The following is a 22,547-nucleotide window of genomic DNA, read 5'->3' on the forward strand; positions in this document are numbered from 1 at the left end:
CTTTACCTTGGGGAAGGCGTCGGGCCACACCAAGGGGGATCCGTGGTTGAGTAGAGCTTGCACCATACGCTGCGGCGCTGCCGGGGGCGCGCACGTGGCCGTCTGCAGCGCGCGCGCCAGCGGCGACGCTCCACCGTAGTCGAGCGCGCCCGCGTCGGCGCCGTGCAGCAGCAGGAGCGTGCACAGGCTGGGGCGCGCGCGGCCGCAGGCCTTGTGCAGCGGGCTGCGCTCGTCCTCGTCGCGCGCGTCTGCCGCCGCGCCGCCGCGCAGCAGGAGCGCGCACAGCCGCAGGCAGCGCGCGTGCTCGTCAGGGCTCCGCGTCGCCGCTCCGCACGCCGCGCTCAAGGCTGTCTCGCCGCGACCGTTCCTCGCGTCCACGCGCGCCCCGCGGCCCAGGTAGAGTTGCGCGTGCTCGTCCAGGCCGTACTGGGCCGCCACGTGCAGCGGTGTGTCCCGGCCAGGGCCGCACTCCAGCTGTACTGTCGCGCCGTGCTCCAGCAGCGCCTGCGCGCACCTGCGGGCAAGCCAAACAGGTCACCAGCGCGCGTGACCAGCCGCGACCCGCCACCCACGGCGCACCGGGCACCACTAGCGAGCTCCAGCCAAAGCCAGGACTTTCGAGCTCCAGGGCCAAGGCCACCCATTGCAAAACGAATAGACCGGAGACAAAATAAGATTACGGCGAACCCAGGGTCCCAGCCCCAGGGGTCATCAAATGAATAGGGACTTTCATTCTAAGAGCACTTAGACTTAGGATGAGAATGGCCATCGCTTGGTGCTGTTTGGGAAGGTAATGTCCACATGACAGCGTTCAGGGCGCTGGGCACTCGGACTTTATCTGGACTCCGTCAAACCTGGAGGTTAAGGTCTAGAGAGAATCCTTTAGATCAGGATGCCCCATCTTTCCTGTGCAAGGCAAGGACCCTCCTTGGAGACTGGGGGAGAGGGGTGGGACTTCATCCTCTTTTCAAGGCCTCTGATTCAGACAGGCACCAGAGTTTTCTGCGTTGGAAGCATCAGCCAGAAGCACACCCATGCCTACATATGGAGTTGTTTGCTCTGATCCCTTCTTTCTTGACCAAACTGCGCGCTTTGGCTGTGACGCAAGTTTACAGTCTCTGAGGGTTTCTGAGTCCTATGGGAGATTGCTTCTTCCCCTGAGGAGAATGGGTTCTCCTGCCTCTAGATTCAAGACTACCTTTGACCCCACACACGTATCTTCTTACAGAAGAGCAGCTCTCTCAGCCGCTCCTCTGTCCCCTGGGAGCACCCCCACACCTCATCTTTCACTGACGGCTGTTTGGACCATGCTAGATCTGGCAGCCGAGCCCCCGGGTGGGAAATGTAGTCTGCTAACCTGAGAGGGGGAAAGTAGCCACAGGCCCTCTTCCGGTGCCCCCTGCTTGTCTCCTGGGTCTCTGAATCCCTGGATAGTGTCATTGTGATGATATACTCCTGCACACTGACCGAAGAGCAGAACTCACCCACGTCAGTTGGCAGTATTCTTCATCTCTGCCCTAGTGAGCACTGAAGACTTGTCTCCTTGACTTCCTCCTTCCTGTTTCCCTTTCTCCGGCAGTGCTGTGGTAACTGCCCGCTCTCATTTCCCTCCTGTTGAGGAGAGTATGGCCATCCCCATCTTTTAAATGTCAACCATTCCTCTCCACCTGGCTGCTGAACTCTGTTGTGGGAGGCAGGACCCTCCTTGGAGACTGGCTCTGGTCTCAGCTGACCCATCTAGATCATCACACAGCTCCCTGTCTGTCTCGTTCAGGGGCATGTCGTTACCGATGTCCCTCCCACCCACCGGGATAGTGCCTTCCTTAGATACTCCAGTGCACTGCTGCAGATCACAGCTCACTGGGATCTGTTGGCCTCCACCCTTCTCCATTGACTCAGGAGTCTACCCCAGCTCTGCGGGGTGGGGGTGTTTTCAAGAACCCCCCCCTTGCTGTCTCCAGCAGTGGCACCTATTCCCCTGTCTGCTGGGATCAGTTTCCACATTTGCTCCTTCAGTCCACCACGCCCCGCCCCCCCTCACCCCCGCGTCTGCCCCTTCCTGTCATCTTAGCATCCCCAGGAGAGGGCCTGTTTCTGCCCTCCAGATGTCCTTTGCCAATTCTCTATCCTCCTCTACCCTTCCCCTACTGCGACTAGTTTCTCAACCTGGCTGGTGACACAGTCACGTGAATACCTTTCCTCACCGTTCCTATGCCACTGCCGTTTGAGAGCCCCCCCCACCCCCCGACCTTTTCTCCTAATTTGTCCACCTTCAGCCTACTAAGCTCCATGCAACCCAAAAAGAATCTTTGTGGTGTGATTAGTCAATGGATCCACACCTGCTTAGGACCCTGCCCTTTTCCCTGGGACACAGGTGCCACCTGGGCCAGCCCCCTTGAGCCTCACCAGCTTCCCTTGCCAAAGGCTCCTCCCTGCTGGGTTTCAGTTCTCTCTGTCCAAGGATAGACCCTAGGATCATCCTGTGGTTGCCTGCTCTCATGCCTGTGTGTGCACTTGTTCCAGGGACTCACTGGCATGGCCTCCAGCTTCCTATGCCTTCCCTTCCTCTTCCTCTGGGAAGCCTTCCTCACGACCCCAGGCTGGAGGGTGGCATCTCTACATTGTCCTTTGTTTTGTGGTCAAACAGGCCACTTGTCACGAAACCGTAGCGCTGCATTTCCGATGAGAGCTGCATCTTTGTCTCTCGTCTTAAAACTGTTGGCTCCTTGTGTGTAGAAAGTGTGTCTGACTATTGGGTGTAGTGCTGTGCCTAGCTCATTATCTGAATTCCCTGAAAGCCTGTTGAACAAATGCCTCTCGCTAACGACCATCTCTCAGCTCCCTATTGCATCGCTGCTGATTTTCCTATTATTTACTTAACTGGGGCTCTGATCCAGATCATCCATCGAGGGTTTGGGGGCTGACAGCCGCTGCCCTGAAATGCATTTCTATTTCTTCCTAGGGACTCTCAGTATTTTTAATTCTTCCTTTGTGCTTCTCTTGCCTCCGAATCAGCAGTATCATGAGAAGTGGTCTGTCGTGGGTGAAAGATCTTTACAAACAACTACAGTGTGATGGGAAGCATCCTCTGGGAAGAAGGTACCCAGCTAAGAAAGGATGCAAATTTTACAATCAGAGTGCTTCGCTTTGCTTCCTGCCTGGCTCTCTGGGAGGAATTTTGAACGGTGCAGCGGGAGGTTAGAAATCAAGGGCTCTGTCTCACTTTGTCACTGAGCCTTGAAAACATTACAAACATTTTCGCCTACTTTTTTTTTTTTTTAAAGCAGCACAGCCTCCAAAGAAATAGGAAGAGCCTGGCCTGATGAGCTAATGGCAGGTTGCTGTTTGCTACACAAGGACAGAATGGGGACACTTGCCCACACTCTGGAGGGTTGCAGGTGCCCAGCTTTTCTGTTTTTAATGGAGAGCTTAATAGGCTAACCCTTGGTGCTTTATAATACTGGGCAGTGGCTGGAGATGCAGAATCACAGACTGGAGAGAGAAGCCACAGGACAAATTGATAGGGGCACGTCTCTCTCAGCATAGGTCAGGCGGTCATTAAAAATGAAGGCGTGCTAGCCTAGGTAATGACACACACACAGATCTGCCCCATGGCTGCATGGAACCATCAGGCTACAGGACACACTGATGGTGCTGTCTTAAGCCACCAGTAAAGAATACGTTTGAGGAAAGCTTGGAATTGTATAGGGCAAAGAGGGGTTACCTCAGTAGGGGATGCTGTGGTGATGAAGGGCTTTGATTTCCTCTCACTGTTTTATATTTTCAAAATTTCTAAGACTAGTTGGAGTAACAACTTGATATAAGAACGACTGATGCTGTTAATCACGGAACTACCCATCCCCCTGCCCCATCAGCCCCAGCCCCAGCTGGATTATAAGAATGTCACTCTTTCCAAGTTTCTAGAACACTCTGAAGGTTTCCACCGATGCCTCTGATAGAAGCAGGGGCTTGGAAATGCAAGACAGGGGAGAGAGGAGGGCCGGTGGTGAAGGGTGGCGAAGAAGCAGGTGACGGTGTGGGGACTTTCTCCATCCCATCCCAGGATGAAACCATTTCTTAAACAGTTATCATTTCCATGCCACATCTGTGCTTGTGGTAATTTCACTGAAAAAAAAAATGTCCCCTACAGGTTTGTGTAGTGAATATTTGGTTCCAGGTTGGTGGGGCTGTTTGGGGAGACTGGAAGTTTTAGGAGGTAGAGCCTTGTTAGAGGAAGAATGCCCTTGGAGGTGGGCTTTGAGAGCTCATAGACTAACCCCCTTACAGTTCACTCAGCTGGCCTCCTCCATGTGGCTGAGAGGTCACCTCCTGCTCCTCTCCCTGCCGCCATGCCGTCCTCACCATTATGGAACTCCCCCCTCTCTGGATCCACAAGCCAAAATGAATTCTTCCATTGCCTTGGTCACGGTGTTTTATCACAGAAACAGCAAATAACCAATGCAGTGGTCCAGAGCGAAAGCATCACTCAGGCCTGCAGGGAGCTCCGCTGGGGCCGAGCCCTGAACTCTAATCTGGGACTTGGTAAGGTAGTTTTCTGCTAGCCTGATAGACAGGCAAAATCAGAAGGGCCTGGGGGGTGGTACACACCGTCACTGCTGGGAGCCAAGGGTAGTGCTGTTACCTGTGGCTCTCAGAACCCTGACTCCATCTCACGAGGATTAAGACATCCTTGAACGTGTCTGATACCAAGAACCATGGGCAGACACTCCCCCCTCCCCCCTTGACCTGTCTCAACCCCCGTCCCTGTCCTTGACGATGACCGCAGAGAGAACGACAGCCGCTCCAAGGTCTAGGTGACAGTAAGAGACGAAGCCACTTGACGAGAGGCAGGAGGGACTAGAGCTAAGGCCACCAAGAGCTGTCACATCAGGGCCATTTTGTCTCATCCCCCAAACAGAAGCATGAAGAGCCCACCCCCTGCACACGGCTCCCCACTTAGCACTCCCCACAGACCACGGCTGTTACTCGTCACCCTCTGGCAGAAGGTCCAAGCACCTCAGCATGGCCTTTCCCATGCCCCACCTCTTCTGCCCTCACCTGTGCCCTGCCTGTCTGCTCAGCCTCCACGGTCCCTGCGCATTCCGTTCAGGCGGCTCCAGACAGCCCTCATCTCTGCCTCACGGTCACCTTGCTTCCACAAAGCCCTTCATGTGGTACTCTCTTGTCCTCTGATCCTAACTTGGCATCCTCAGCACCTTGTTTTTTCTTTTAATATTTTATTGATTATTATTATTAGTGTGTGTGTATGTTTGTGTGTGTGTGTGTGTATGTTTGTGTGTGTGTGTGTGTGTGTGTGTGTGTGTGTGTGTGTGTATACACATGGGCCAGGGTATGCATGTGGGGGCCAGAGGACACTTCTGTAGAGTCAGTGATCTCCTTCTACCTTTACGTGAGTTCCCAGAATGGAACTCAGGTTATCAGGCTTGAGTGACAAGTGCCTTTACCACTGAGCCATCTTGCTGGCCCATGCACTTTTTTTTTTCTAATTGTGTTTATTCACTGCCATATCTCAGTATTGCAGATGCATGGGGCTTAGAAGACCAATGACTTCCAGAAAGTCATGTGGCCAGGAAGTGGCAGAGTAGAGTTCTAGATTGTTCCACTTGTCTTCCAAGTTCTCAGTTACACCTACCATCCTCTCTGCGGCATCTTCCCGTTGAGGACCAAATTGGTACTTTGTGGCCATGTTTCTGCATGTACCATGGCTGTGCTGGGGGGTTACAGTGGAGCTGAGGATTCCCATCACCTAGCGTTTCTACCGTGTCTCTTCTATGCATAGGTCTGTCTGTACGCCCAGGTAAGGCTGCCTGGATAGTCCGTAGCACAGTGACATCCTAACAGGTGGAGCTTGGGAGTGGCTGTCCCCTCCTGCCTAGGTGTGAGGCAGGCTACTCCATTAATGTTTGTGTGTTACGATGTGCACACAGCTATACAATTGCTCTGTGATGAACTGTAAAATAGCCTAATGATGAACTTATCAGACTATACCTTGCTAGAGGTGTGTCTTTATAATTTTTTAAGCACCTTTGATGAGCCAGAGAGTTCCCTGAGCACATTCCCTAACTCCACTAAGAATTGTGTGTGTGTGTGTGTGTGTGTGTGTGTGTGTGTGTGTGTGTATAGAAGCCAGAAGCCGGCAGCAGGTGTCTTCCTCTACCACTTATGGTTGGAGATAGGGTCTCACTAAAGATGGAGCTCACCCCCTGTCTGGACTGGCTGGCCAGTGAGCTGTGAGGACCTTCCTGTCTGTTGTTCCCAGCACTGGGGTTAAGACAGATGCCACACTACATCTGGCTTTCCTGTGGGTGATGGGGACCTGGTACTTGTGCTGCAGACACTTCACCCACTGATCCACCTCCCCTGAACACCGAGCTTTGAAAAAAAAATTAATTGATGGAACCCATGCCTGATACTGCTCAGGTGGCCGTGAACCCGAGACTTGATAGTCTATGGACTTGGGAAAAACCAAATGCTGTTAGTTCTACTAAAGAAATAAAGCAACAATAAAATGACTCGTAATGACATGTTGCCATACCCATAGATCAGTGTCTTGCTCAGCCACCACCAGAGAAGCATCCCCCTACAGTAGATGGGAACAAATACAGAGACCCACAGCTGGACAACGTGGAGAGAGTGGGAGACCTTGGAACACTAATTCCTAAATGGAATGTCTCCACCAAGCCTCTCCCTTCAGGGCTCATGGAACTTTGTGGACGAGGAGGCAGAACAATTGTAAGAGCTCAGGGATAGATGATACAAAAAAAAAAAAAATGGTGCCTTCCAGATGCAGCAGGACGGATACACATACTGACTCACGGACAGTGGCAGCATGCGGAGAGTCTGCGCAGGTCCAGGCCAGATGGGCTCCCAGCACTGAGAAGCGGATATGACCTCCCATCCCTGGCCAAGAAGCTATCTCAAACTGGTACTGCAGCTGTGTCTTCCAATGAAGCTATTAGGGGAAAGTTTCCTCCCACTGACTGATTCCCCAGCCAGCTGGCATGAAGGACAGGATGACACCCCCCCCCCCCCCCGACTAATGGGAGAGCTGTTCTACCTAATTTCTCTGGACCTTCTGCCAATGGTCTTCTTTGGGACTGACTACCCCCCTTTTCATTTTCCTTCCTCCCCTTCCATCCTGGGGATGCACAGGGGTTCCCGGTAGAGAAGGCCAGTGTCAGTAGACACAGCCTCAAGGCAGAGGAAGCAGGAAGTACCTGCTACGCCATTTGTAGCATCATGGTCTCCCTTGGGGCAATGGCTGCTGCTGCATTTTTCTGGTGTTGGATGGTTGCTGTGGATGGTGATATTTGGGGGCCAACTGTCTCTAGATTATACACGGACCCCCATGCCTTGGCAAATGGAGGCGTAATTAAGAGGAAAGAAAATTTCAAAAGTTGGCTGCTTTTTATCACACACGGCCCACCAGCTAAACATCCGACCTTCTAGAAACTTCCCTAGTGTCCTTTCTTCCAAAAGAGATGAACAGCAATTTTCTCTCTCTTCCCCCCTCTCCTTTGCGCCTCCCCTGGTCCCAAAACGCTGGGTGAATCGAAGAGCCAAAGGCATCAGAGGAGAGAACAAAGGCAGGGGTGTGGAGAAACTGATAAGGGAGCTGATAACGGAAGGAGACTGAGGAGTTCCGAAGTGGAAGTCACACACAGGGGACACACAGAGCCTGTCCGCCACTGCACCTGAGCTGCCTCTGACTGGAGAATCCCCCTCACTAACGCCTGCCTCGAAGTGAGGCACATCACCTCCAGTTCCCAAGGACAGCCTCTTCCTGTCATTCAGCTATCGCTGCCGCAGGAGGCTGCCATTCTGGTTCCTCTCCCGTCGTCTAATTTTGTCTTTCCGAGACTCTGTCACGGTTTTGCACCACTTTGTGCACAGAGTAAGCCGCTCTTGTTTCTACTATGGCATCCTGTTCAATCGCACAGGTAGACCACGTTTTAAATGCCGCAGTCTGCTAGTCTTCACAGGTGTTTGTGTGTCTCAACTTCCTGATTGTTCTGAATAGAACTGCCACGGCCATTTTTGTAAACATCTTCTTGCGGCCATGAGTCCACATTTTCCTGACCTACAGCCTGGGAAACGGTAACAGGTGGGTCCATATTTAATGTTATAAGAAAATGGAAGTTTTCCAAAGAATCTGTATCATTTCACACAAAACTTCACACCAAAAAGCGGTGTAGGCAAGTTTTAGTCACTCCGCTTTCTCACCAACATTTGCCACGGTCAGGGTCCTGAATTGTAATCAGAGTGAAATGGAGACTGTTTCATTGTGGTTTTAATTTGTGTTTCCTTGACAACCAGTGACGCTTAGTGTCTTTTATGAAGTGTCTCCCGAGACTTTGGTCCTGAGGTAAGAGCTTTGGTTTGGTTTCTAGGTAATAAGATGCTGCCTGGGAGTGCACTGCTTAGTTTTGCCAACTCAACACCAACTAGAGGGAGGCCTCTGGGAAGGAAGATCTCAACTAGGAAAAATGCCTCCATCAGACTGGCCTGCGGGCAAACCTATGGGGACATTTTCTTATTTAATGATTGATGTGGGGGGGGCCCAGACCACCTTGGACAGTGTCAACCTGGGGCCTGGGTTGTGCAAGAAAGCAGGCCGGGGCTGGAGAGATGGCTCAGAGGCTAGGAGCACTGACTGCTCTTCCAGAGGTCCTGAGTTCAATTCCCAGCAACCACATGGTGGCTCACAACCATCTATGAGATCTGGTGCCCTCTTCTGGCCTGCAGTCATACATGCTGTATGCATAATAAATAAATACATCTTAAAAAATAAAAAAGAAAGAAAGCAGGCTGAGCAAGCTATGAGAGAAAGCCGGTAAGTTCCTCCATGGTCTCTGCATCAGTTCCTGCCTCTTGGTTCCTGCCTTGAGTTCCTGCCCTGACTTCCTTCAGTGACACTGTGATCTTTAAGCCAAGGAACGCCGTTCCTTCTCAGATTGGTTAGCAGTTTATCAGAGCAACGGAAAACAAAGGAATACCGGGAGAAGCAGAAGGGCTGAGGACACCTGCCTGTGATGGCCCCAAGGGGAAGCTCAGGCTGAGCTGGTGGTGGAGCATAATTGGATATTAGTCATGGCCGTGAGTGGAACTTCTCTGGGACACAGGCAGGATTCGAAGGGCTCACAAAGCAGAGGTGATCTTGCAGCACTGCCCACACGAAGCTGCTCGTCTTTGGGTCCTGGCTTGTCAGTGTCCCTGTGTGTCACACACTGACTCAGGACCAGCCCCCTCTGTGTTCCAGTTTCCTCATCTTTAGACTGGGGATGCCCATGTCTGTCAGAGCCGAGAAGGTTCTAGGGAACAAAACATTTGCAAGTACTCAGGAATGACGGAGTTCTCCAAACAGCAAGTCGCCAAGTGGGACGTCCTGAGTCTGCTCTCTTGAATATTCCCTAAGATGCCTTAAATTTATGTCAACTGAGACTTCCTACTTGACGGGCACGGGAGCGGGCTGCTTGCTGGATTATGTATGGGTGCCTTCCAACTGTGGGCCAGGCTTCTGCTGCTAGGTGGGGAGCGGGGGCTGCTGGTGTTGGAGTTGGGAGTGTGAACCATCGTCCCCATTGAAATCCTGAGCAGAGCAGCTTGGCTTGTTTAGTATTTTGCTTCAGAGAAAGAGTGGATTGGCTTCTCCCTGTGTGCAGGTCCCACAGTCACAGACTGAAGCAATGGTGGACTGCAAATATTCGGATAACAATCGCATCTGTCCTGAGCATGCGCAGATCCCCCTAGCCATCGTTACTAAACATTTCAGCACGCTGAGGGGTTATGCATCACTTACATTGTGTTAGGCGTTCTAAGGATCTGGAGGTGACTTAAAATATACTGGAGGATGTGTGTGGTTTCCGTTTCAATTTGAGACTGTTGCACATAGCAGACTTCAGCATCCTCAGATTCTGGGTACCCTCGGATATCCTGGCACCAACTCTGCATGGATACCGAGGAATGCCTGCGTGCCTTTTCCCTCCACTCAGATAGTCCCACCTGCCAGGCTGGAACTGGAGCAGAATTGCCTAATGATTTCCTTCAGTGATGTCTGCCCCCACCCCCACCTCAATCAGCTGCTTCCATGGGTCCAATTCTGACTTATGAATTATCTTTCACTTAGTTGAGCTGACACACAAAAAAGTGAGCCCGTGTGCTTCTCGTTAACAGATGTCACGGAGGAAGCTAGTCATCTTGACTTTGTTTCAGTCAAGACGGGGACAGCCAGGAACAAGAACCAGGACTCCAGAAGTCATCTATGGTTTTAATCGCTAGAAAGAAAAGGGTGGATAGGGTCGGGGGAGGGGGACTCTGATAACAAACAGGGCGAGGCTGCCATGCAGCCTGCAAGGTGGGGAACAGAGGGATTTTACTGGAATTTTTCTTTTTTGGAAAAAAAAAAGTCTCTTCAAACAGCCACTAGATTAAAGGTCTCATATCCCTTTTCGTGTGCTGAAATTCTGAATTCTGAAGCTTGCTGGTTGGAAGGAAGCGCAGATAACTTTTTTTTAAATCCCAAGAACTCAGAGACTCAAAGGTTTTCAAGTCCTGTGCCCATGGAGAATTGCTGACTGAAAGGGGGTGGGGGCAGAGCTGGGTCCCTTGGTATGGGGACCATTGTTAGAAGAGCGAGGGAATGAAATGGCTCTGGATGTGGGTCAGCGACCTTCTCGCTACTGTGAGGTAAAAAAACATTAAGGATGACCTAAAATTGACTATGTATAAAAGATCCCGGAGAAAGTAGTTCTTTCTTGTCAAACTGACAATGTTTATACTCCCTGAAGCCAGACCTCCTCAGAGTCCTGCCTTTAGGAGGACTTTTTGGAGCAGAAAAGTCTGGTTGCACCCTCACATCCTTCCTGACATCTATTAACTTTTTATCCTCCGAGGGAGTGGGCTACATTGTTGTAGAGGTGTGTGATGGAATCTGTCTGTGTTTTCAGCATGATCATTGACGTTGGAGGGGTTCTAAGTCAGGTGTTTCATCGTTCTGCCTGGATTTCTGGTTTAGTCATCATTTAACTTCAACTGCCTCCCTGACAGCCCATGCCAAGGATTTAAATGATACAACACTCCCAGATTAAGCAGTCAAAGGGAAAGGTTCACACACAGAAACATAAGAGAAAATGATCCAAAAGAAGCAAGAGGATGGCAGAGGAAAAGTGATTTTAACTAACATCATCCTGTCCTGAGACGTGTCCAGAGCTCTTATGAAACAATGCCCTAGAGCTGCAAGGCACTTAAAAGCCAGCTGGAGCCAGGATGCTAGTTTCTGTCCAGTGCCAAAACTGAGCAATGCTACTGGCTGGCCCCAGGCCTCAGGGTCTTGTGATCTAAATGCAAACTGTTGGCTTATCATACAGGCTGCTCTCAGGGCTCAGTACTTTCTGCTCTGGGTAGGTCCTGCATTCTTAATTCTTAGTAGAATACTATGAAATAAAGTATAAAATAAACCACCTTTCAATTTAATACTCATTTCAGATTCACAGGAGCATTGGCAAGGCAGGGCAAAGAGCTCAGAAATTCCCTTTATCTAGCTTTCCCTCAAGTTGAGATCTTGTGGTATTATGGGACATGTGTCTCCATTAAGAAACTAACATTGGTGGTGAACTAATGGTAATAAAAATGGTGATTGAATTTGGCTCTTCTACTTCATACCCATGTTTCATGTCAGGATCTAATCTAGGGTACCATGCTGCATTCGAGTTCTCTAACTTTAATTCTTAATAAGACACAAATAAAAAATATATGTGTGCCCTTAGAGGTATGGGTTTTGTAAATACCTATACATGGAATATCATTGAATGGGTTATATTTTCTACTGGAACTTGCTATACTTTGGAATTTTGTTCTCAACAAAGAACATTCCCGCAAACAAAAAGTCACAAATGACCAACAAATGTATAGAGTAAGGGAAGAAACAATAAAACCTCAAATGAAATGGAAATAGTATTTCAATCTCCATAAAATAAATATAGCAATTATACAACTGATGGGAAGACCTGCTGTGGATGTGGGTAGAACCACCCGGTAAGTGTGGACTTAAGATGAAGGAGTGGGTGGAACCAAGAGAGGAACATAGAGGCATCCATCCTGCATCCAATGAGGTGAGTAACCTTATCCACCATGCTCCTGTTGCCATGAGGGTCTGTGTCTCCTCAGACCCAAAGCAATGGAGTCAGGTGATTGTGGATCAAAGCCTTTGAGACCATGCGCCCAAATAAATCCTTCATTCCATAAGTTGTTTATGCCAGATGTTTGTCATAGTGATGGAAGGTCTACTAGACATATGAAGTTGTAACTGTCAACACATTTCTCAATTTGGTAAGAACATTTTATCAGTTGCTTAAAGTGGGACATAAATAGAAATTTCTGAGTCTGGACAGGGAGGACAGCAGATTTCTTGCTGAAGAAATACAGGTCATAAGACAGTGGATCTATGTGTCTAATGTGCAGGAAGAAGGAAGAGCAGAAGAGGAAGAGAAGGAGGAAGATGGAAGAATGGGAGAGGATGGGAAAGAAGAAAGACCAGTTTGTTGGCCCAGAGTTCCTTACCAGCAGAGATGCCTTTCAAACATTCAAAAGAAATAACTGTTTTCAAATAGTAAATCCTGAGAGCATTCACCAGCAGCAGACTCTCAGCACAGGAACTACTAAAGAAAGTCCTTGGAGCAGAAGGAAAATGATAATATATGAAGTCTTGAATTTTCACATAGCTATGAAAAGAAAAAGTACCTACATAAGTAAAAGTAGAATCTTGTTTTGTATTATTTAAACATGTTTAGTAGATAATGGTTAAAAAATAATAGCAATACATTGTGGGACTTGAATGTATAAGTAAAGTGTACAATACCAATAACACAGAGGACAAGAAGAGATAAATGGTTTTATACTGTCATATGATTTTTATGGTATGGATTATTATTGCTTGAGGTCCGACCAAAATAAGGTAAAAATGTACAGGGTAAAACCCAAATGGATTCACTGCAATAACACAACCCAAATCATATTTATTATGATATGCCAAAATGGAGATAAAAGGAAAAATGCTCAGTAGAGAAGACAGAAGATACAGAGAACAAAGACTAGATTTAAGATTTAATTTGAGCTTAAGTAGACCAAAAATTACATTAAATGTAAATGAGCCAAACACCAAATTAAAAGGCAGAGGCTTGTGGGACTGAGTAAAAGAAAACAAGATTCAATTGTAACCTGCCTTTAAGAAACCCACTTAAAACATAAAGTTAAAAATTCAGCCTTTAATCCCAGCAGAAGCAGAGGCAGGCAGATCTAGGAGTGTAAGCCCAGCCTGGTCTATAAAGTGAGTTCCAGGACAGCCAGGGTTACATAGAGAGACCCTGTCTCAAAAACAAAACAAAGCTGAAACAAAAACAAAACTTTGTAAGCTGGGCCTAGTGGCATATGTACATTATCTCAGCACTTAGGAGATGGAGGCAAAAGAATCAGAAGTTCAAAGTTATTCTTGGATACGTAATGATTCTGTGGTCAGCCAGGATATGTGAGGCTCTGTCATCAAACAAACAAACAAACAAACAAACAAACAAATCAACAAACAGTTAAAGTTGAAAGACTGGTTCAACAGGCAGTCAGCATCTATCTTAATATTTCCTTTATTCTCTCTCTTGGATGGGACTTTTGTCCTGCTTCTAACAAATAGTCTATAAAAAAAGATACAGGAGATTTTTTTTTTAATCTGCCAGTAGGTCAAGAAAATTGTGACTTCTCCCTTGCTAGCAGGCTCCGTTGTCTTCTCAACTTGCATACGCTGATGAAACAAATTGCCACACTAGAAAGGCCCACGTAGCAAAGGTTATGGGTTGGATGTTTCTGTGTCTCCAAGATTCACCTTGAAAGCCAATCCTCCATGGGAAAGTACTAAGAGGAAATGGATGGACGTTAGGGGGTGGTTAGGTGTAAGGTCTCTGTGGTCACAGGCGGAAGTGGTGCTTATAAAAGACCTGGAGGGAAGTGAGTTCACCGCTTCCAGCTTGTCTGCCTCTTCTGCCACGGGAATGTGCAGCTCAACGCTGCCTGCCAGGAGCAGACGGAGCCCTCACGAGAGCTGCGTCTGCTGGTGCCTTGGTCTTGGACTTCTCGGCCTCAGAAATGGGGGAAATAAATATGTATGATTTGTCAACTATCTAACCTAAGACATTTCGTTGTAGCAACGAGAATGGACTGAAAACAGCAAGGAACTGAATTCATCCACAGCCAGTGAGGAATGGAGACCATCCAACCCAGCAGTCCTTAAGGAACTGAATTCTACCAGTAGTCCTCATGGGCTCGCCACAGGTTTTTCTCTAGTTGACCATTCAGAGGAGACCATAGGCCTTCATGTTGTCTACAGTGCAGTCTTTTGAGAGGTCTGGAAGAAGGAAACCTGACAAAACAGTGGCCAAACTCCTGACCCTTAGAAATTATGAGGTAATAAATGCATTTTCAAAAAGTTAATTTCAATTTTATGTGTACATGTGAATATCTGCATGCTTGTCTATGTACCACATTTATGCCTGGTGCCCATGGAGGTAGGAAGAGGACATTGGGTCCTCTGGAACTGAAATGAAAGATGGTTATGAGCCACCGTGTGGGTTCTGGGAACTGAATGAGATTTCTCTGCAAGAGCAGTCAGTGTTCTTAAATGCTGAGCCCTCTCTCCAGCTTTAAATGTGGTGTTTGAAGTCTGTTTGTGCTAATTTGTTACACAGTAGTAATAGAACTCATGAGATGTAAAATGCGAACACTAGTAAAGACAGAACCATATTGATGTCAAAGTAGCTGTTTTAAATTATTTTTCTCATTTTTTAAATTTTTTGAAATTAAAATGTAATTATATAATTTCCCCCTTCCCTTTCTTCCCTCCAATCTCTCTTATGTATCCACTTCCACACTCTCTCTCAAATTTAAATTCATGGTCTCTTTTTCTTTAATTATCCTTTTATACACATACACAGAGAGAGAGAGTTTGTTCTATATATGTAAATATAGCCCACTCATATACATAAAAGTAATATTATATAGACACCCTAATATCATGAATGACAGAGGTAATGTGACAGAATTTACAGCCAGTAAAAGATAATAAGCATCAACTTCCTGCCAACAAATTAGACAGTTTCGCTGAAAGAGACAAATCTCTGTGAAAGCTTGCTTTAAGAGAAACAACCTTCTACTTAGGAGAGAACGGGAGTTCACAGTTAGAAACCTCTTGCCAAGAAAACACCACATCTGCATAGCTTTGGTGGTGAACTTCATCAAACATATGAGACAATTTAAGATCTAGAAAAAGGAAGAGGGAGGAGGAGGGACTGCTTCTCAGGTCATTACTGAGACTGTATCACTGATGTTCAAATCAGTCAAAGATGGTGTATGATAACCATAGACTAATGTCTCTTATGAGTATAAGTATAGACATTAAAAAATATCATAGCAAATGAAAACCAATTATCATCTATCTATCCATCCATCCAACTCTCTATCCACTCATCCATGCATCCACCTATTATCTCTCTTTATCTATCTATCTATCTATCTATCTATCTATCTATCTATCTATCTATCTATCTATCATCTACTATCTCTCTCTATTTCTCATTTATCATCTGTTATCTATCTATCCATCGATCCACCATTTTCCATCTATCCATTCATCTATCCATCCATCCATCCATCCATCCATCCATTTTCTATCTATCTATCTATCTATCTATCTATCTATCTATCTATCTATCTGCATACAATAATCAATGAGTGTAGTTAATAAACCCAGGAATGCAAGGTTAGTGTAACATCTGAAAATCAATGTTAAGAGACAAAGCAAGGTCATATGATCATTTCCATGCATATAAAAAAATTTAAGAAATCTCAATGTCCATATATAATACAAACTCTCAACAACCTAAGAATAGAAAGAGTGCTTTGTCTTTTAAAAAGACAATCTACAAGGACTCTTCTAAGTAGTATTTCATACTATCGAATACTACTCAGCATGAAAAAGGAATGATCTCTGGGCTGTACACAACAACAATATAGGTGTGCGTCAGAGTAACTATGCTGAGGACAAGAATAGTGTGATATCCACATGCAAAAGCAACACACACACACACACACACACACACACACACACACACACACACACACACCAGTCACTTTGATCACCTCTCACAACATATTCAGACATAAACTCAAAATGGGTCATAGATTTTTCTGGATCAGCTCATTCTTGGCATATGACAGTGGGTCCCACAGTGCTTGAGACAGAAGAAAGATGTGTTGTTGTTGTTGTTGTTGGGGTGAGGACAGGCTTCTTAGCATCTGTACACAATTGTTGGGGGAACCTATGGAATGAACTGTGAGCTCAGAGGCAGCAAGATGGCCGTTTGGCTCCCCGAGATTTAGATCAGACACAGGACCATTGTGAGTCCACGGCAGTGGGAATGGATCTAACTTATCTTGGGCTGATATCCAAGATCCAGGCACACTCCTGCAGCCAGGTTCCAAGTGCAGAACCTCTCCCACCATTAGCCTGCTTTTGTCTATTGAGTTTCCCGAGAAAATTCAGGACACAGTGTCTGGGGTTACTTTGGCCTTGAAGTTATAACTCGAGGTGATTGCAGTCTGGGCAAGATGAATCTAGATTTTAATGTAGGACTGTAAGATTTAAGTTTGTAGATGAGAATGTGGAAAACCTTCGTGGGCTTGGGTCAGGCAGAGAAGTTTTAGATAAAATAGCCCAACACATATCCTAAAAGAGTACAATTGACAAACTGAACTTTATCGAAATGAAGACCTATTCTTCACAGACATCAAGAGAAGATGATAGAAGGTACAGGTTGGGAGCTGGTGCTTATCAATCAGGTGTGATGAGGGCCTCGGACCCTCAATATATAAAGAGATCTCAAAGTTTTAACATGAAAATATCTGAACTGAACATCTGGACAAAGGATCCGAACAGATAGCTCACCCAAGAAGAAATACGGATGGTAGATAAGTATGGGTTAAGTATCTGTGAATAAGTCCAATATAATTGGGAAATAATATAATCGGGGAAATGCACACTGAAGCCATGGTGCCTTTCCTTCCCTGCGTCTGTCTGCCTGCCTGCAATTCAAATGCCCGTGTTGCTGAAGGGAATGTAAATGGCCTAACTTGGCATACCACTGTGGTAGTAATCTTAAAGTTACCTTTGTTAACTCATCAGACAGTCCAGCTATTGCAACCCTAGGTTTACCAAAACGTAATAAAAGCTTATAAAAGGACACAAAAGCTCAGGGATATTTGATTTGCAACAGCCCCAAACTGGAAACAATTAACAGTCTTTCATCATCATCATCATCATCATCATCATCATCATCATCATCATCTTGCAGTAACTAGGGATTGAACTCACAATCACAATTGTGTGAATTCACAGAGCCTCACAAATCCGGTGAAGTGCCTTAACCTGAACTACATGTCCGAGTTCAAATATCTTTCAGTTAGGAATGGATAAAACACACTGTGGTACATCCACACCGTGAAATACTACTTAGCATGAAAAGGGAATGAACTATGGGATACCCACGACAATATGGATGTATCCCAGAAGAAGTATGTTGAGGGAGAGAAGCTAGAATATGAAATTTTAGAAATTGTGCAACTTCTTGATGTCCTTCACAAGGCTTTGGGCCCCTAGCATCTCCTATTCTCAACCCAGCGCCTAACGTCTTTGCCTGCTTGCTGCACGGCGCGCCTCTAGGGGCAGAAGAACCTGGTAACTTTGGGCAGGTGGGGAGCAGACGACCCCAGCAAGATCCAAGTGCAAAATGGAGTGATTTTATGTTATCGCCACTACAGAGAAAGCAGCCAAGCAATTATAACGCAAGGGCAGGGGCTAGATTATTCAAAAAGAAATGTTGGGACGACACAGCACAGGCAGGAAATCCCAACAGCAGCACCAAGGTCGCGGGTGGGGGATGGGGTGGGGGATGGAGTGGGGGATGGGGGTGGGCTTTGCTCCTCCCCGACCCCAGGCAGCACAACCCGGGCGGGTGGAGTCCTTGCGGGTCTCGGAAGCCCCTGCCCGAGGAGCTAACCATTTATGTCACACTGTGACAATTATTCTGCATAAAATTATCATTAAAAACCCTAATTTTTCAGCTTCCAACCCCGCCAGTGGCCTTTTAGCATTCTTCAGCGCCGCGTCTGCAGGCCGTGATCAGAGGCTCATTACCGCGGCGTGGCGCCCCGCGCGCTCGCAATCAAGCGCTAATTAACCCGCCCGGGGCCGCGCCGGAGGGGCGGGGTCGAGGACGGTCCAGCGGCCGGTGGGGCGGGGTTCATGGCCTGGGGACTATCCCAACCTGGGCCCTAAAGATCCCAGCCTGGGGCTGTGAGTCAGGCTCATTGACCTGGGAATTAGGTTCAGAATCCCAAGCCTGAGGACCAAGGTCAGGGTCTCTGATGTGGGGAGGAGGCTTAGGGTCCTCGGCTTGGAGCCTAGGGACAGACTTGGGGCCTAGAGTCACAATCCCAGGTTTGGGGACTAGGGCACATAGGTCCTGGCCTGGGGACCAGATTCAGAAAATCTCCAGCATGCAGACTAGGGGATAGATAGGTACCCGGCCTGGGAAGTGGGGTCAGGGTCCCTAACCTAATCAGGGGCCTGGGAAAGAAGCAAGTATGGATCCAGGCCTGGAAATATGTGACCAAAGTGCAGACTTGGGTCTAGGCCTGAGACTTCCCAAATCTGGGTCCTGAGACCAGTCAGCGGTGCAGGGTTCAGCTTACCCCAGAGAGGCGGGTGTGCGGCACAGGTGCAGGGGTGCCAGGCCCTCCGCGCTGAGCAGATCTGGGTCTGCCCCGTGCTCCAGCAGCAGCCGGGTGCAGGCGGTATGGCCCCCGAGACAGGCCTCGTGTAGGGCACCGCGACCTCCGGGCCTGGCATCCGGATCGGCGCTGTGACTGAGAAGGTGTCGCACGCAGAACACGTGGCCGTGGGCTGCCGCGATGCACAGCGGTGTGGTGAGCTCCCGCTTGTACTCCAGGGTCCAGAGGCCTGGGAGGGGAAGGGAGGGGACTTGATGTAAGGCTGGGTGGGGTAGATGGACGGACTGGTGGGGCGGGAGCGCAATTTGCTAGAGTTGAAGGTGAAACTACTTCTTAGAGGTTAAGTACCAGATGGACGTGTGCGCTGAGTCACTTGAGAGTAGAGTTAGAGATGCATACCCCAGACAGAGAGCAGAGAGACACACAGAGTGAAAGACAGGATCCACGGAGGAAGAAGAGAAGAGACTGGGGAGGGCTGCGATTGAGATTACTGCGAGATAAGGGGGAGTTCCCAGATTTGGGGCGACTGGAAATCTGGTAAAATTTGGAGTTAAAGGGGGGTCCGGGAGGAAGGATGAGATGAGATAGGATGTATGTATGTATGCGTGTATGTATGTGTGTATGTGTGTATGTATGTATGTGTGTATGTGTGTATGTGTGTATGTATGTATGTATGTATGTATGTATGTATGTATGTATGTATGTAATCTCAGTGCAGAAGGCATCTCTTCTAGGCTCTGGGTTGGGGGTAGCTTGAGAGAGGAGTGGGCTGTGGAATTTTCCAGAATCTAACCTTCTGCCGCCTACCCTTTCATCATTAAAAGGAAACAAACATACAAAACAAACCCCATCACCAAGGTTTGCTGAAGAAAAGACTTCTGAAAAACAAAAAGCTGAGTGTTCATAGAAATGGCTGCTATGGAAGGCTGCTTTCATGCGGCTGTCCAAAGTCCACATGATTCTGGCGTGCATGTGCTTGCGTGCGTGCGTGCGTGCGTGCGTGCGTGCGTGTGTGAGTGCGTGTGTGAGTGCGTGTGTGTGTGTGTGTGTGTGTGTGTGTGTGTGTGTGTGTGTGTGTAGGGCTGTTCCTTCTCTATGGATGAATGAGCACACTGTGTGTTTGGCTTCTCTAAACACTTCTCTGCTCTCATAAAGCCAGGGCAAGGTTGTTAGTGGCCAGGAGCACCTGTGGGACCGGGAGGTGTCCTCTGTGAATACCATCAAGGGACAGACGGCTTTCTGTAATGATGGAAGAATCAATAAGGTGCCTGTAATGAGCTGCACAGGAGACCCTTTCTGAGGCCACCTCCTTCCTGGGACACATGCTGGGCTGTTTTGAAAGCCCACACTCATTAATTATCTACCTGCATGTGGCAGAGAGTCCCAGCCTGCTGCTTGTCCCCAAGGCCCAGCCTTGAGCTTGCTGTTTGCTCAGTGTGGAAGTGGGGAGGGATTGTCGTCACTGGTGTGGCATGACAGTAGTCAGAGACCCAGGGATTGTGTGTGTGTGTGTGTGTGTGTGTGTGTGTGCGCGCGTGCGTGCGTGCGTGTGTGTGTGTGTGTGTGTGTGTGTGTGTGTGTGTGTGTGTGTGCCTGGGGTTGGGCTCACTTTTCTAGGGAATACAGTCTGATTACAGGGATGGGGTGGGTCTTCCTTGAGGAGATCGACCCCCTGTCTTCCTCAGGGACCACACCTTGAACTCCTGCTTTGGTGTGTTCCCCAAAATACAGACTCTGCTCACTTTTCCAGAGCCTTCGAAGTCCCTAGCCTACTCTGCTGCCTTCCCCAACCCCCACAGTTCTGTATGCCCACCCTGATGAGCCAAGACTCCCTAGGTCCTGGGCTGTACTGATAAGATTCCTTCACACTAACAAGAAAACCTAAACTTCTGGGCCCAAGAGATGACGAGGTTGATAAAACGCTTGCTCCGAAAATACAAGGACTTGAGTTTGATCTCCAGAACCTACATACAAAATCTGGGTATGGTGGTCCATGCTTGCAGCCCCAGTGCTGGGGAGATGGAGACCGGAAGACATTTGGGCACATTGATCTGACAGCCTAGCCTAGTTGAGAGACTGTCTCAAGAATCAGTGTTCCCAGGGGCTGTTTCTGCTCTGGGGAGTCAGGGGACTGGGCAAATCACCAGGGAATCTAAATATCCCCGAGCCCTTGCTTTCCTGGTCCTCACTGAGTCGAGGCTGATTAACTGGACTGGCATTTCCATGGCACTCCGACGTCAGCACATTCTAGTGTCCTGCCCTGCAGATGTGTGTTCTAGGAAGGTGTGGAATACAGGGGTCAAAAGACTAGGGAGAAAAGGGACTACATTTCAGACTTTGGCAACATGAAAAAGATGGGGCCGGGGAGGGTGGCTTGCCAGGGATGGGTAGCATGTGATTTGAAAAATAAACAAAGCTTAGCATTTAAGCAGCTGACATTCTTGGTCTGAGACAGGCGAAGGAGGGAAGCCCAGAAAGATCCCACTAGGAGGTGGTGCAGTCCAGACTAGGATTGTCAGCACCCAGCCAGCAGGCCCCACGCTCCTTACTATCTGCATAGCTCTTGGGCAGTGTTTGGGGTCCAGTTCTCCCTTCTCATGAGAGGTATACACGGAAATATGCTGGTAAAGATTTACCTCTCCACGTGCTTAGTCTGCTAGAGCTCCCAGGTTAGGACTTGGGACCATGGCTACAGATCCTCAAATTCCCACGGTCTGCCAGAGCTGTGGTGGATTTCAACACAGCAGCGCACAGCAGGTGGGTGCCTAGTGCAGCCTACCAGCCCCAAAGCCTGAGTACATCTGGATGGCTCAGCACGTAGCAGTCACATCTGAGAGGCCGAGTGTGCCCTGACACACAACACAAGGATCTACAGATTTACCTCCCCTTTCTTCTTTGCTTTCAGGCTTCTCTAGGTCCTAAGAGGAGGGTCTTGGTTCCTAGTGTTCTTCCCTCTGTTGAAGCTGTTTGGGTTTTAGGATGTCACTTGCACTGGCGAGTTCCAGTGGTGTTCAGTGACTCACAGAAGGACCTCACACAGAGCTTCGTGTCAGAGGTTTGTCTAGTCTTCTGTGGCTCCCTCAGCTGCCAAGATCAACAGCTAAACCAAGGCTTTGCTTTCAAGGCAAGAGACACATCCAACATCACTGGATGGGTGCTTCTTACCCATCATTTTCCTTTTCATAGCCTGTCCCCCACCAGACCAGGTTTGTTTACAGAGCTCCCTTAGTTACACGCTCCTGACAGGCAGTCTATGGACTCAACCTCCACACAGGATGCACACGTCCCCAGAGTGTTAGTCAAAGCTTAAAGACACACAACTGAGCTTTAGAGGAAGCAGGGTACCTGAGAGCCCAAAAGTGGCCAAGGATGTCACCTGCCACTCCATCTCTCCATTAGTGATCTCAAACACCATGTTGGCATCCTGGAAGAACTGGTCCATGAGGGACTGAATATGGTCCAGGTCTCCTGCAACCAATGCAGCATGGAACTCAAGCTTGGGAGTCCAAGCTCTGCCCTGAGGCTCTCTGTTCATCTTCTGGAAGATTCGCAGTTTTCTTCCAGCTGGGTCTGGTTGCCTCTCCATTGCAGAACAACTGATTTCAGGACGGGTTCTTTAGCAGAGGAAGAAGGCCTTACGGAGAGTGGGCTATTTCCATTGTCATTACTCAATTGTCCTCCGGTTGGAGCCCCATGGT

The 22,547-nt window shown here is 48.3% G+C and overlaps 1 protein-coding gene across 2 annotated transcripts in view; it reads right to left on the reverse strand.

Moving 5' to 3' along the window:
- The window catches only part of Asb18 (ankyrin repeat and SOCS box containing 18), a 62,680-nt gene that overhangs the window by 16,921 nt on the left and 23,212 nt on the right, over positions 1-22,547 (reverse strand). The window contains exons 2-4 of one of the 2 annotated variants that reach the window (XM_006988652.4): positions 22,195-22,317; positions 18,811-19,078; positions 7-514 (exon numbers count right to left, since the gene is read on the reverse strand). In XM_006988652.4, coding sequence (XP_006988714.2) covers positions 7-514; positions 18,811-19,078; positions 22,195-22,317 — 899 coding nt within the window. The remainder of the gene's footprint in view (positions 1-6; positions 515-18,810; positions 19,079-22,194; positions 22,318-22,547) is intronic. The other variant, XM_006988653.4, reaches the window with a different exon arrangement.

This window comes from Peromyscus maniculatus, chromosome 13 (genome assembly GCF_049852395.1).
Source record: "Peromyscus maniculatus bairdii isolate BWxNUB_F1_BW_parent chromosome 13, HU_Pman_BW_mat_3.1, whole genome shotgun sequence".
Taxonomy (NCBI): domain Eukaryota; kingdom Metazoa; phylum Chordata; class Mammalia; order Rodentia; family Cricetidae; genus Peromyscus; species Peromyscus maniculatus.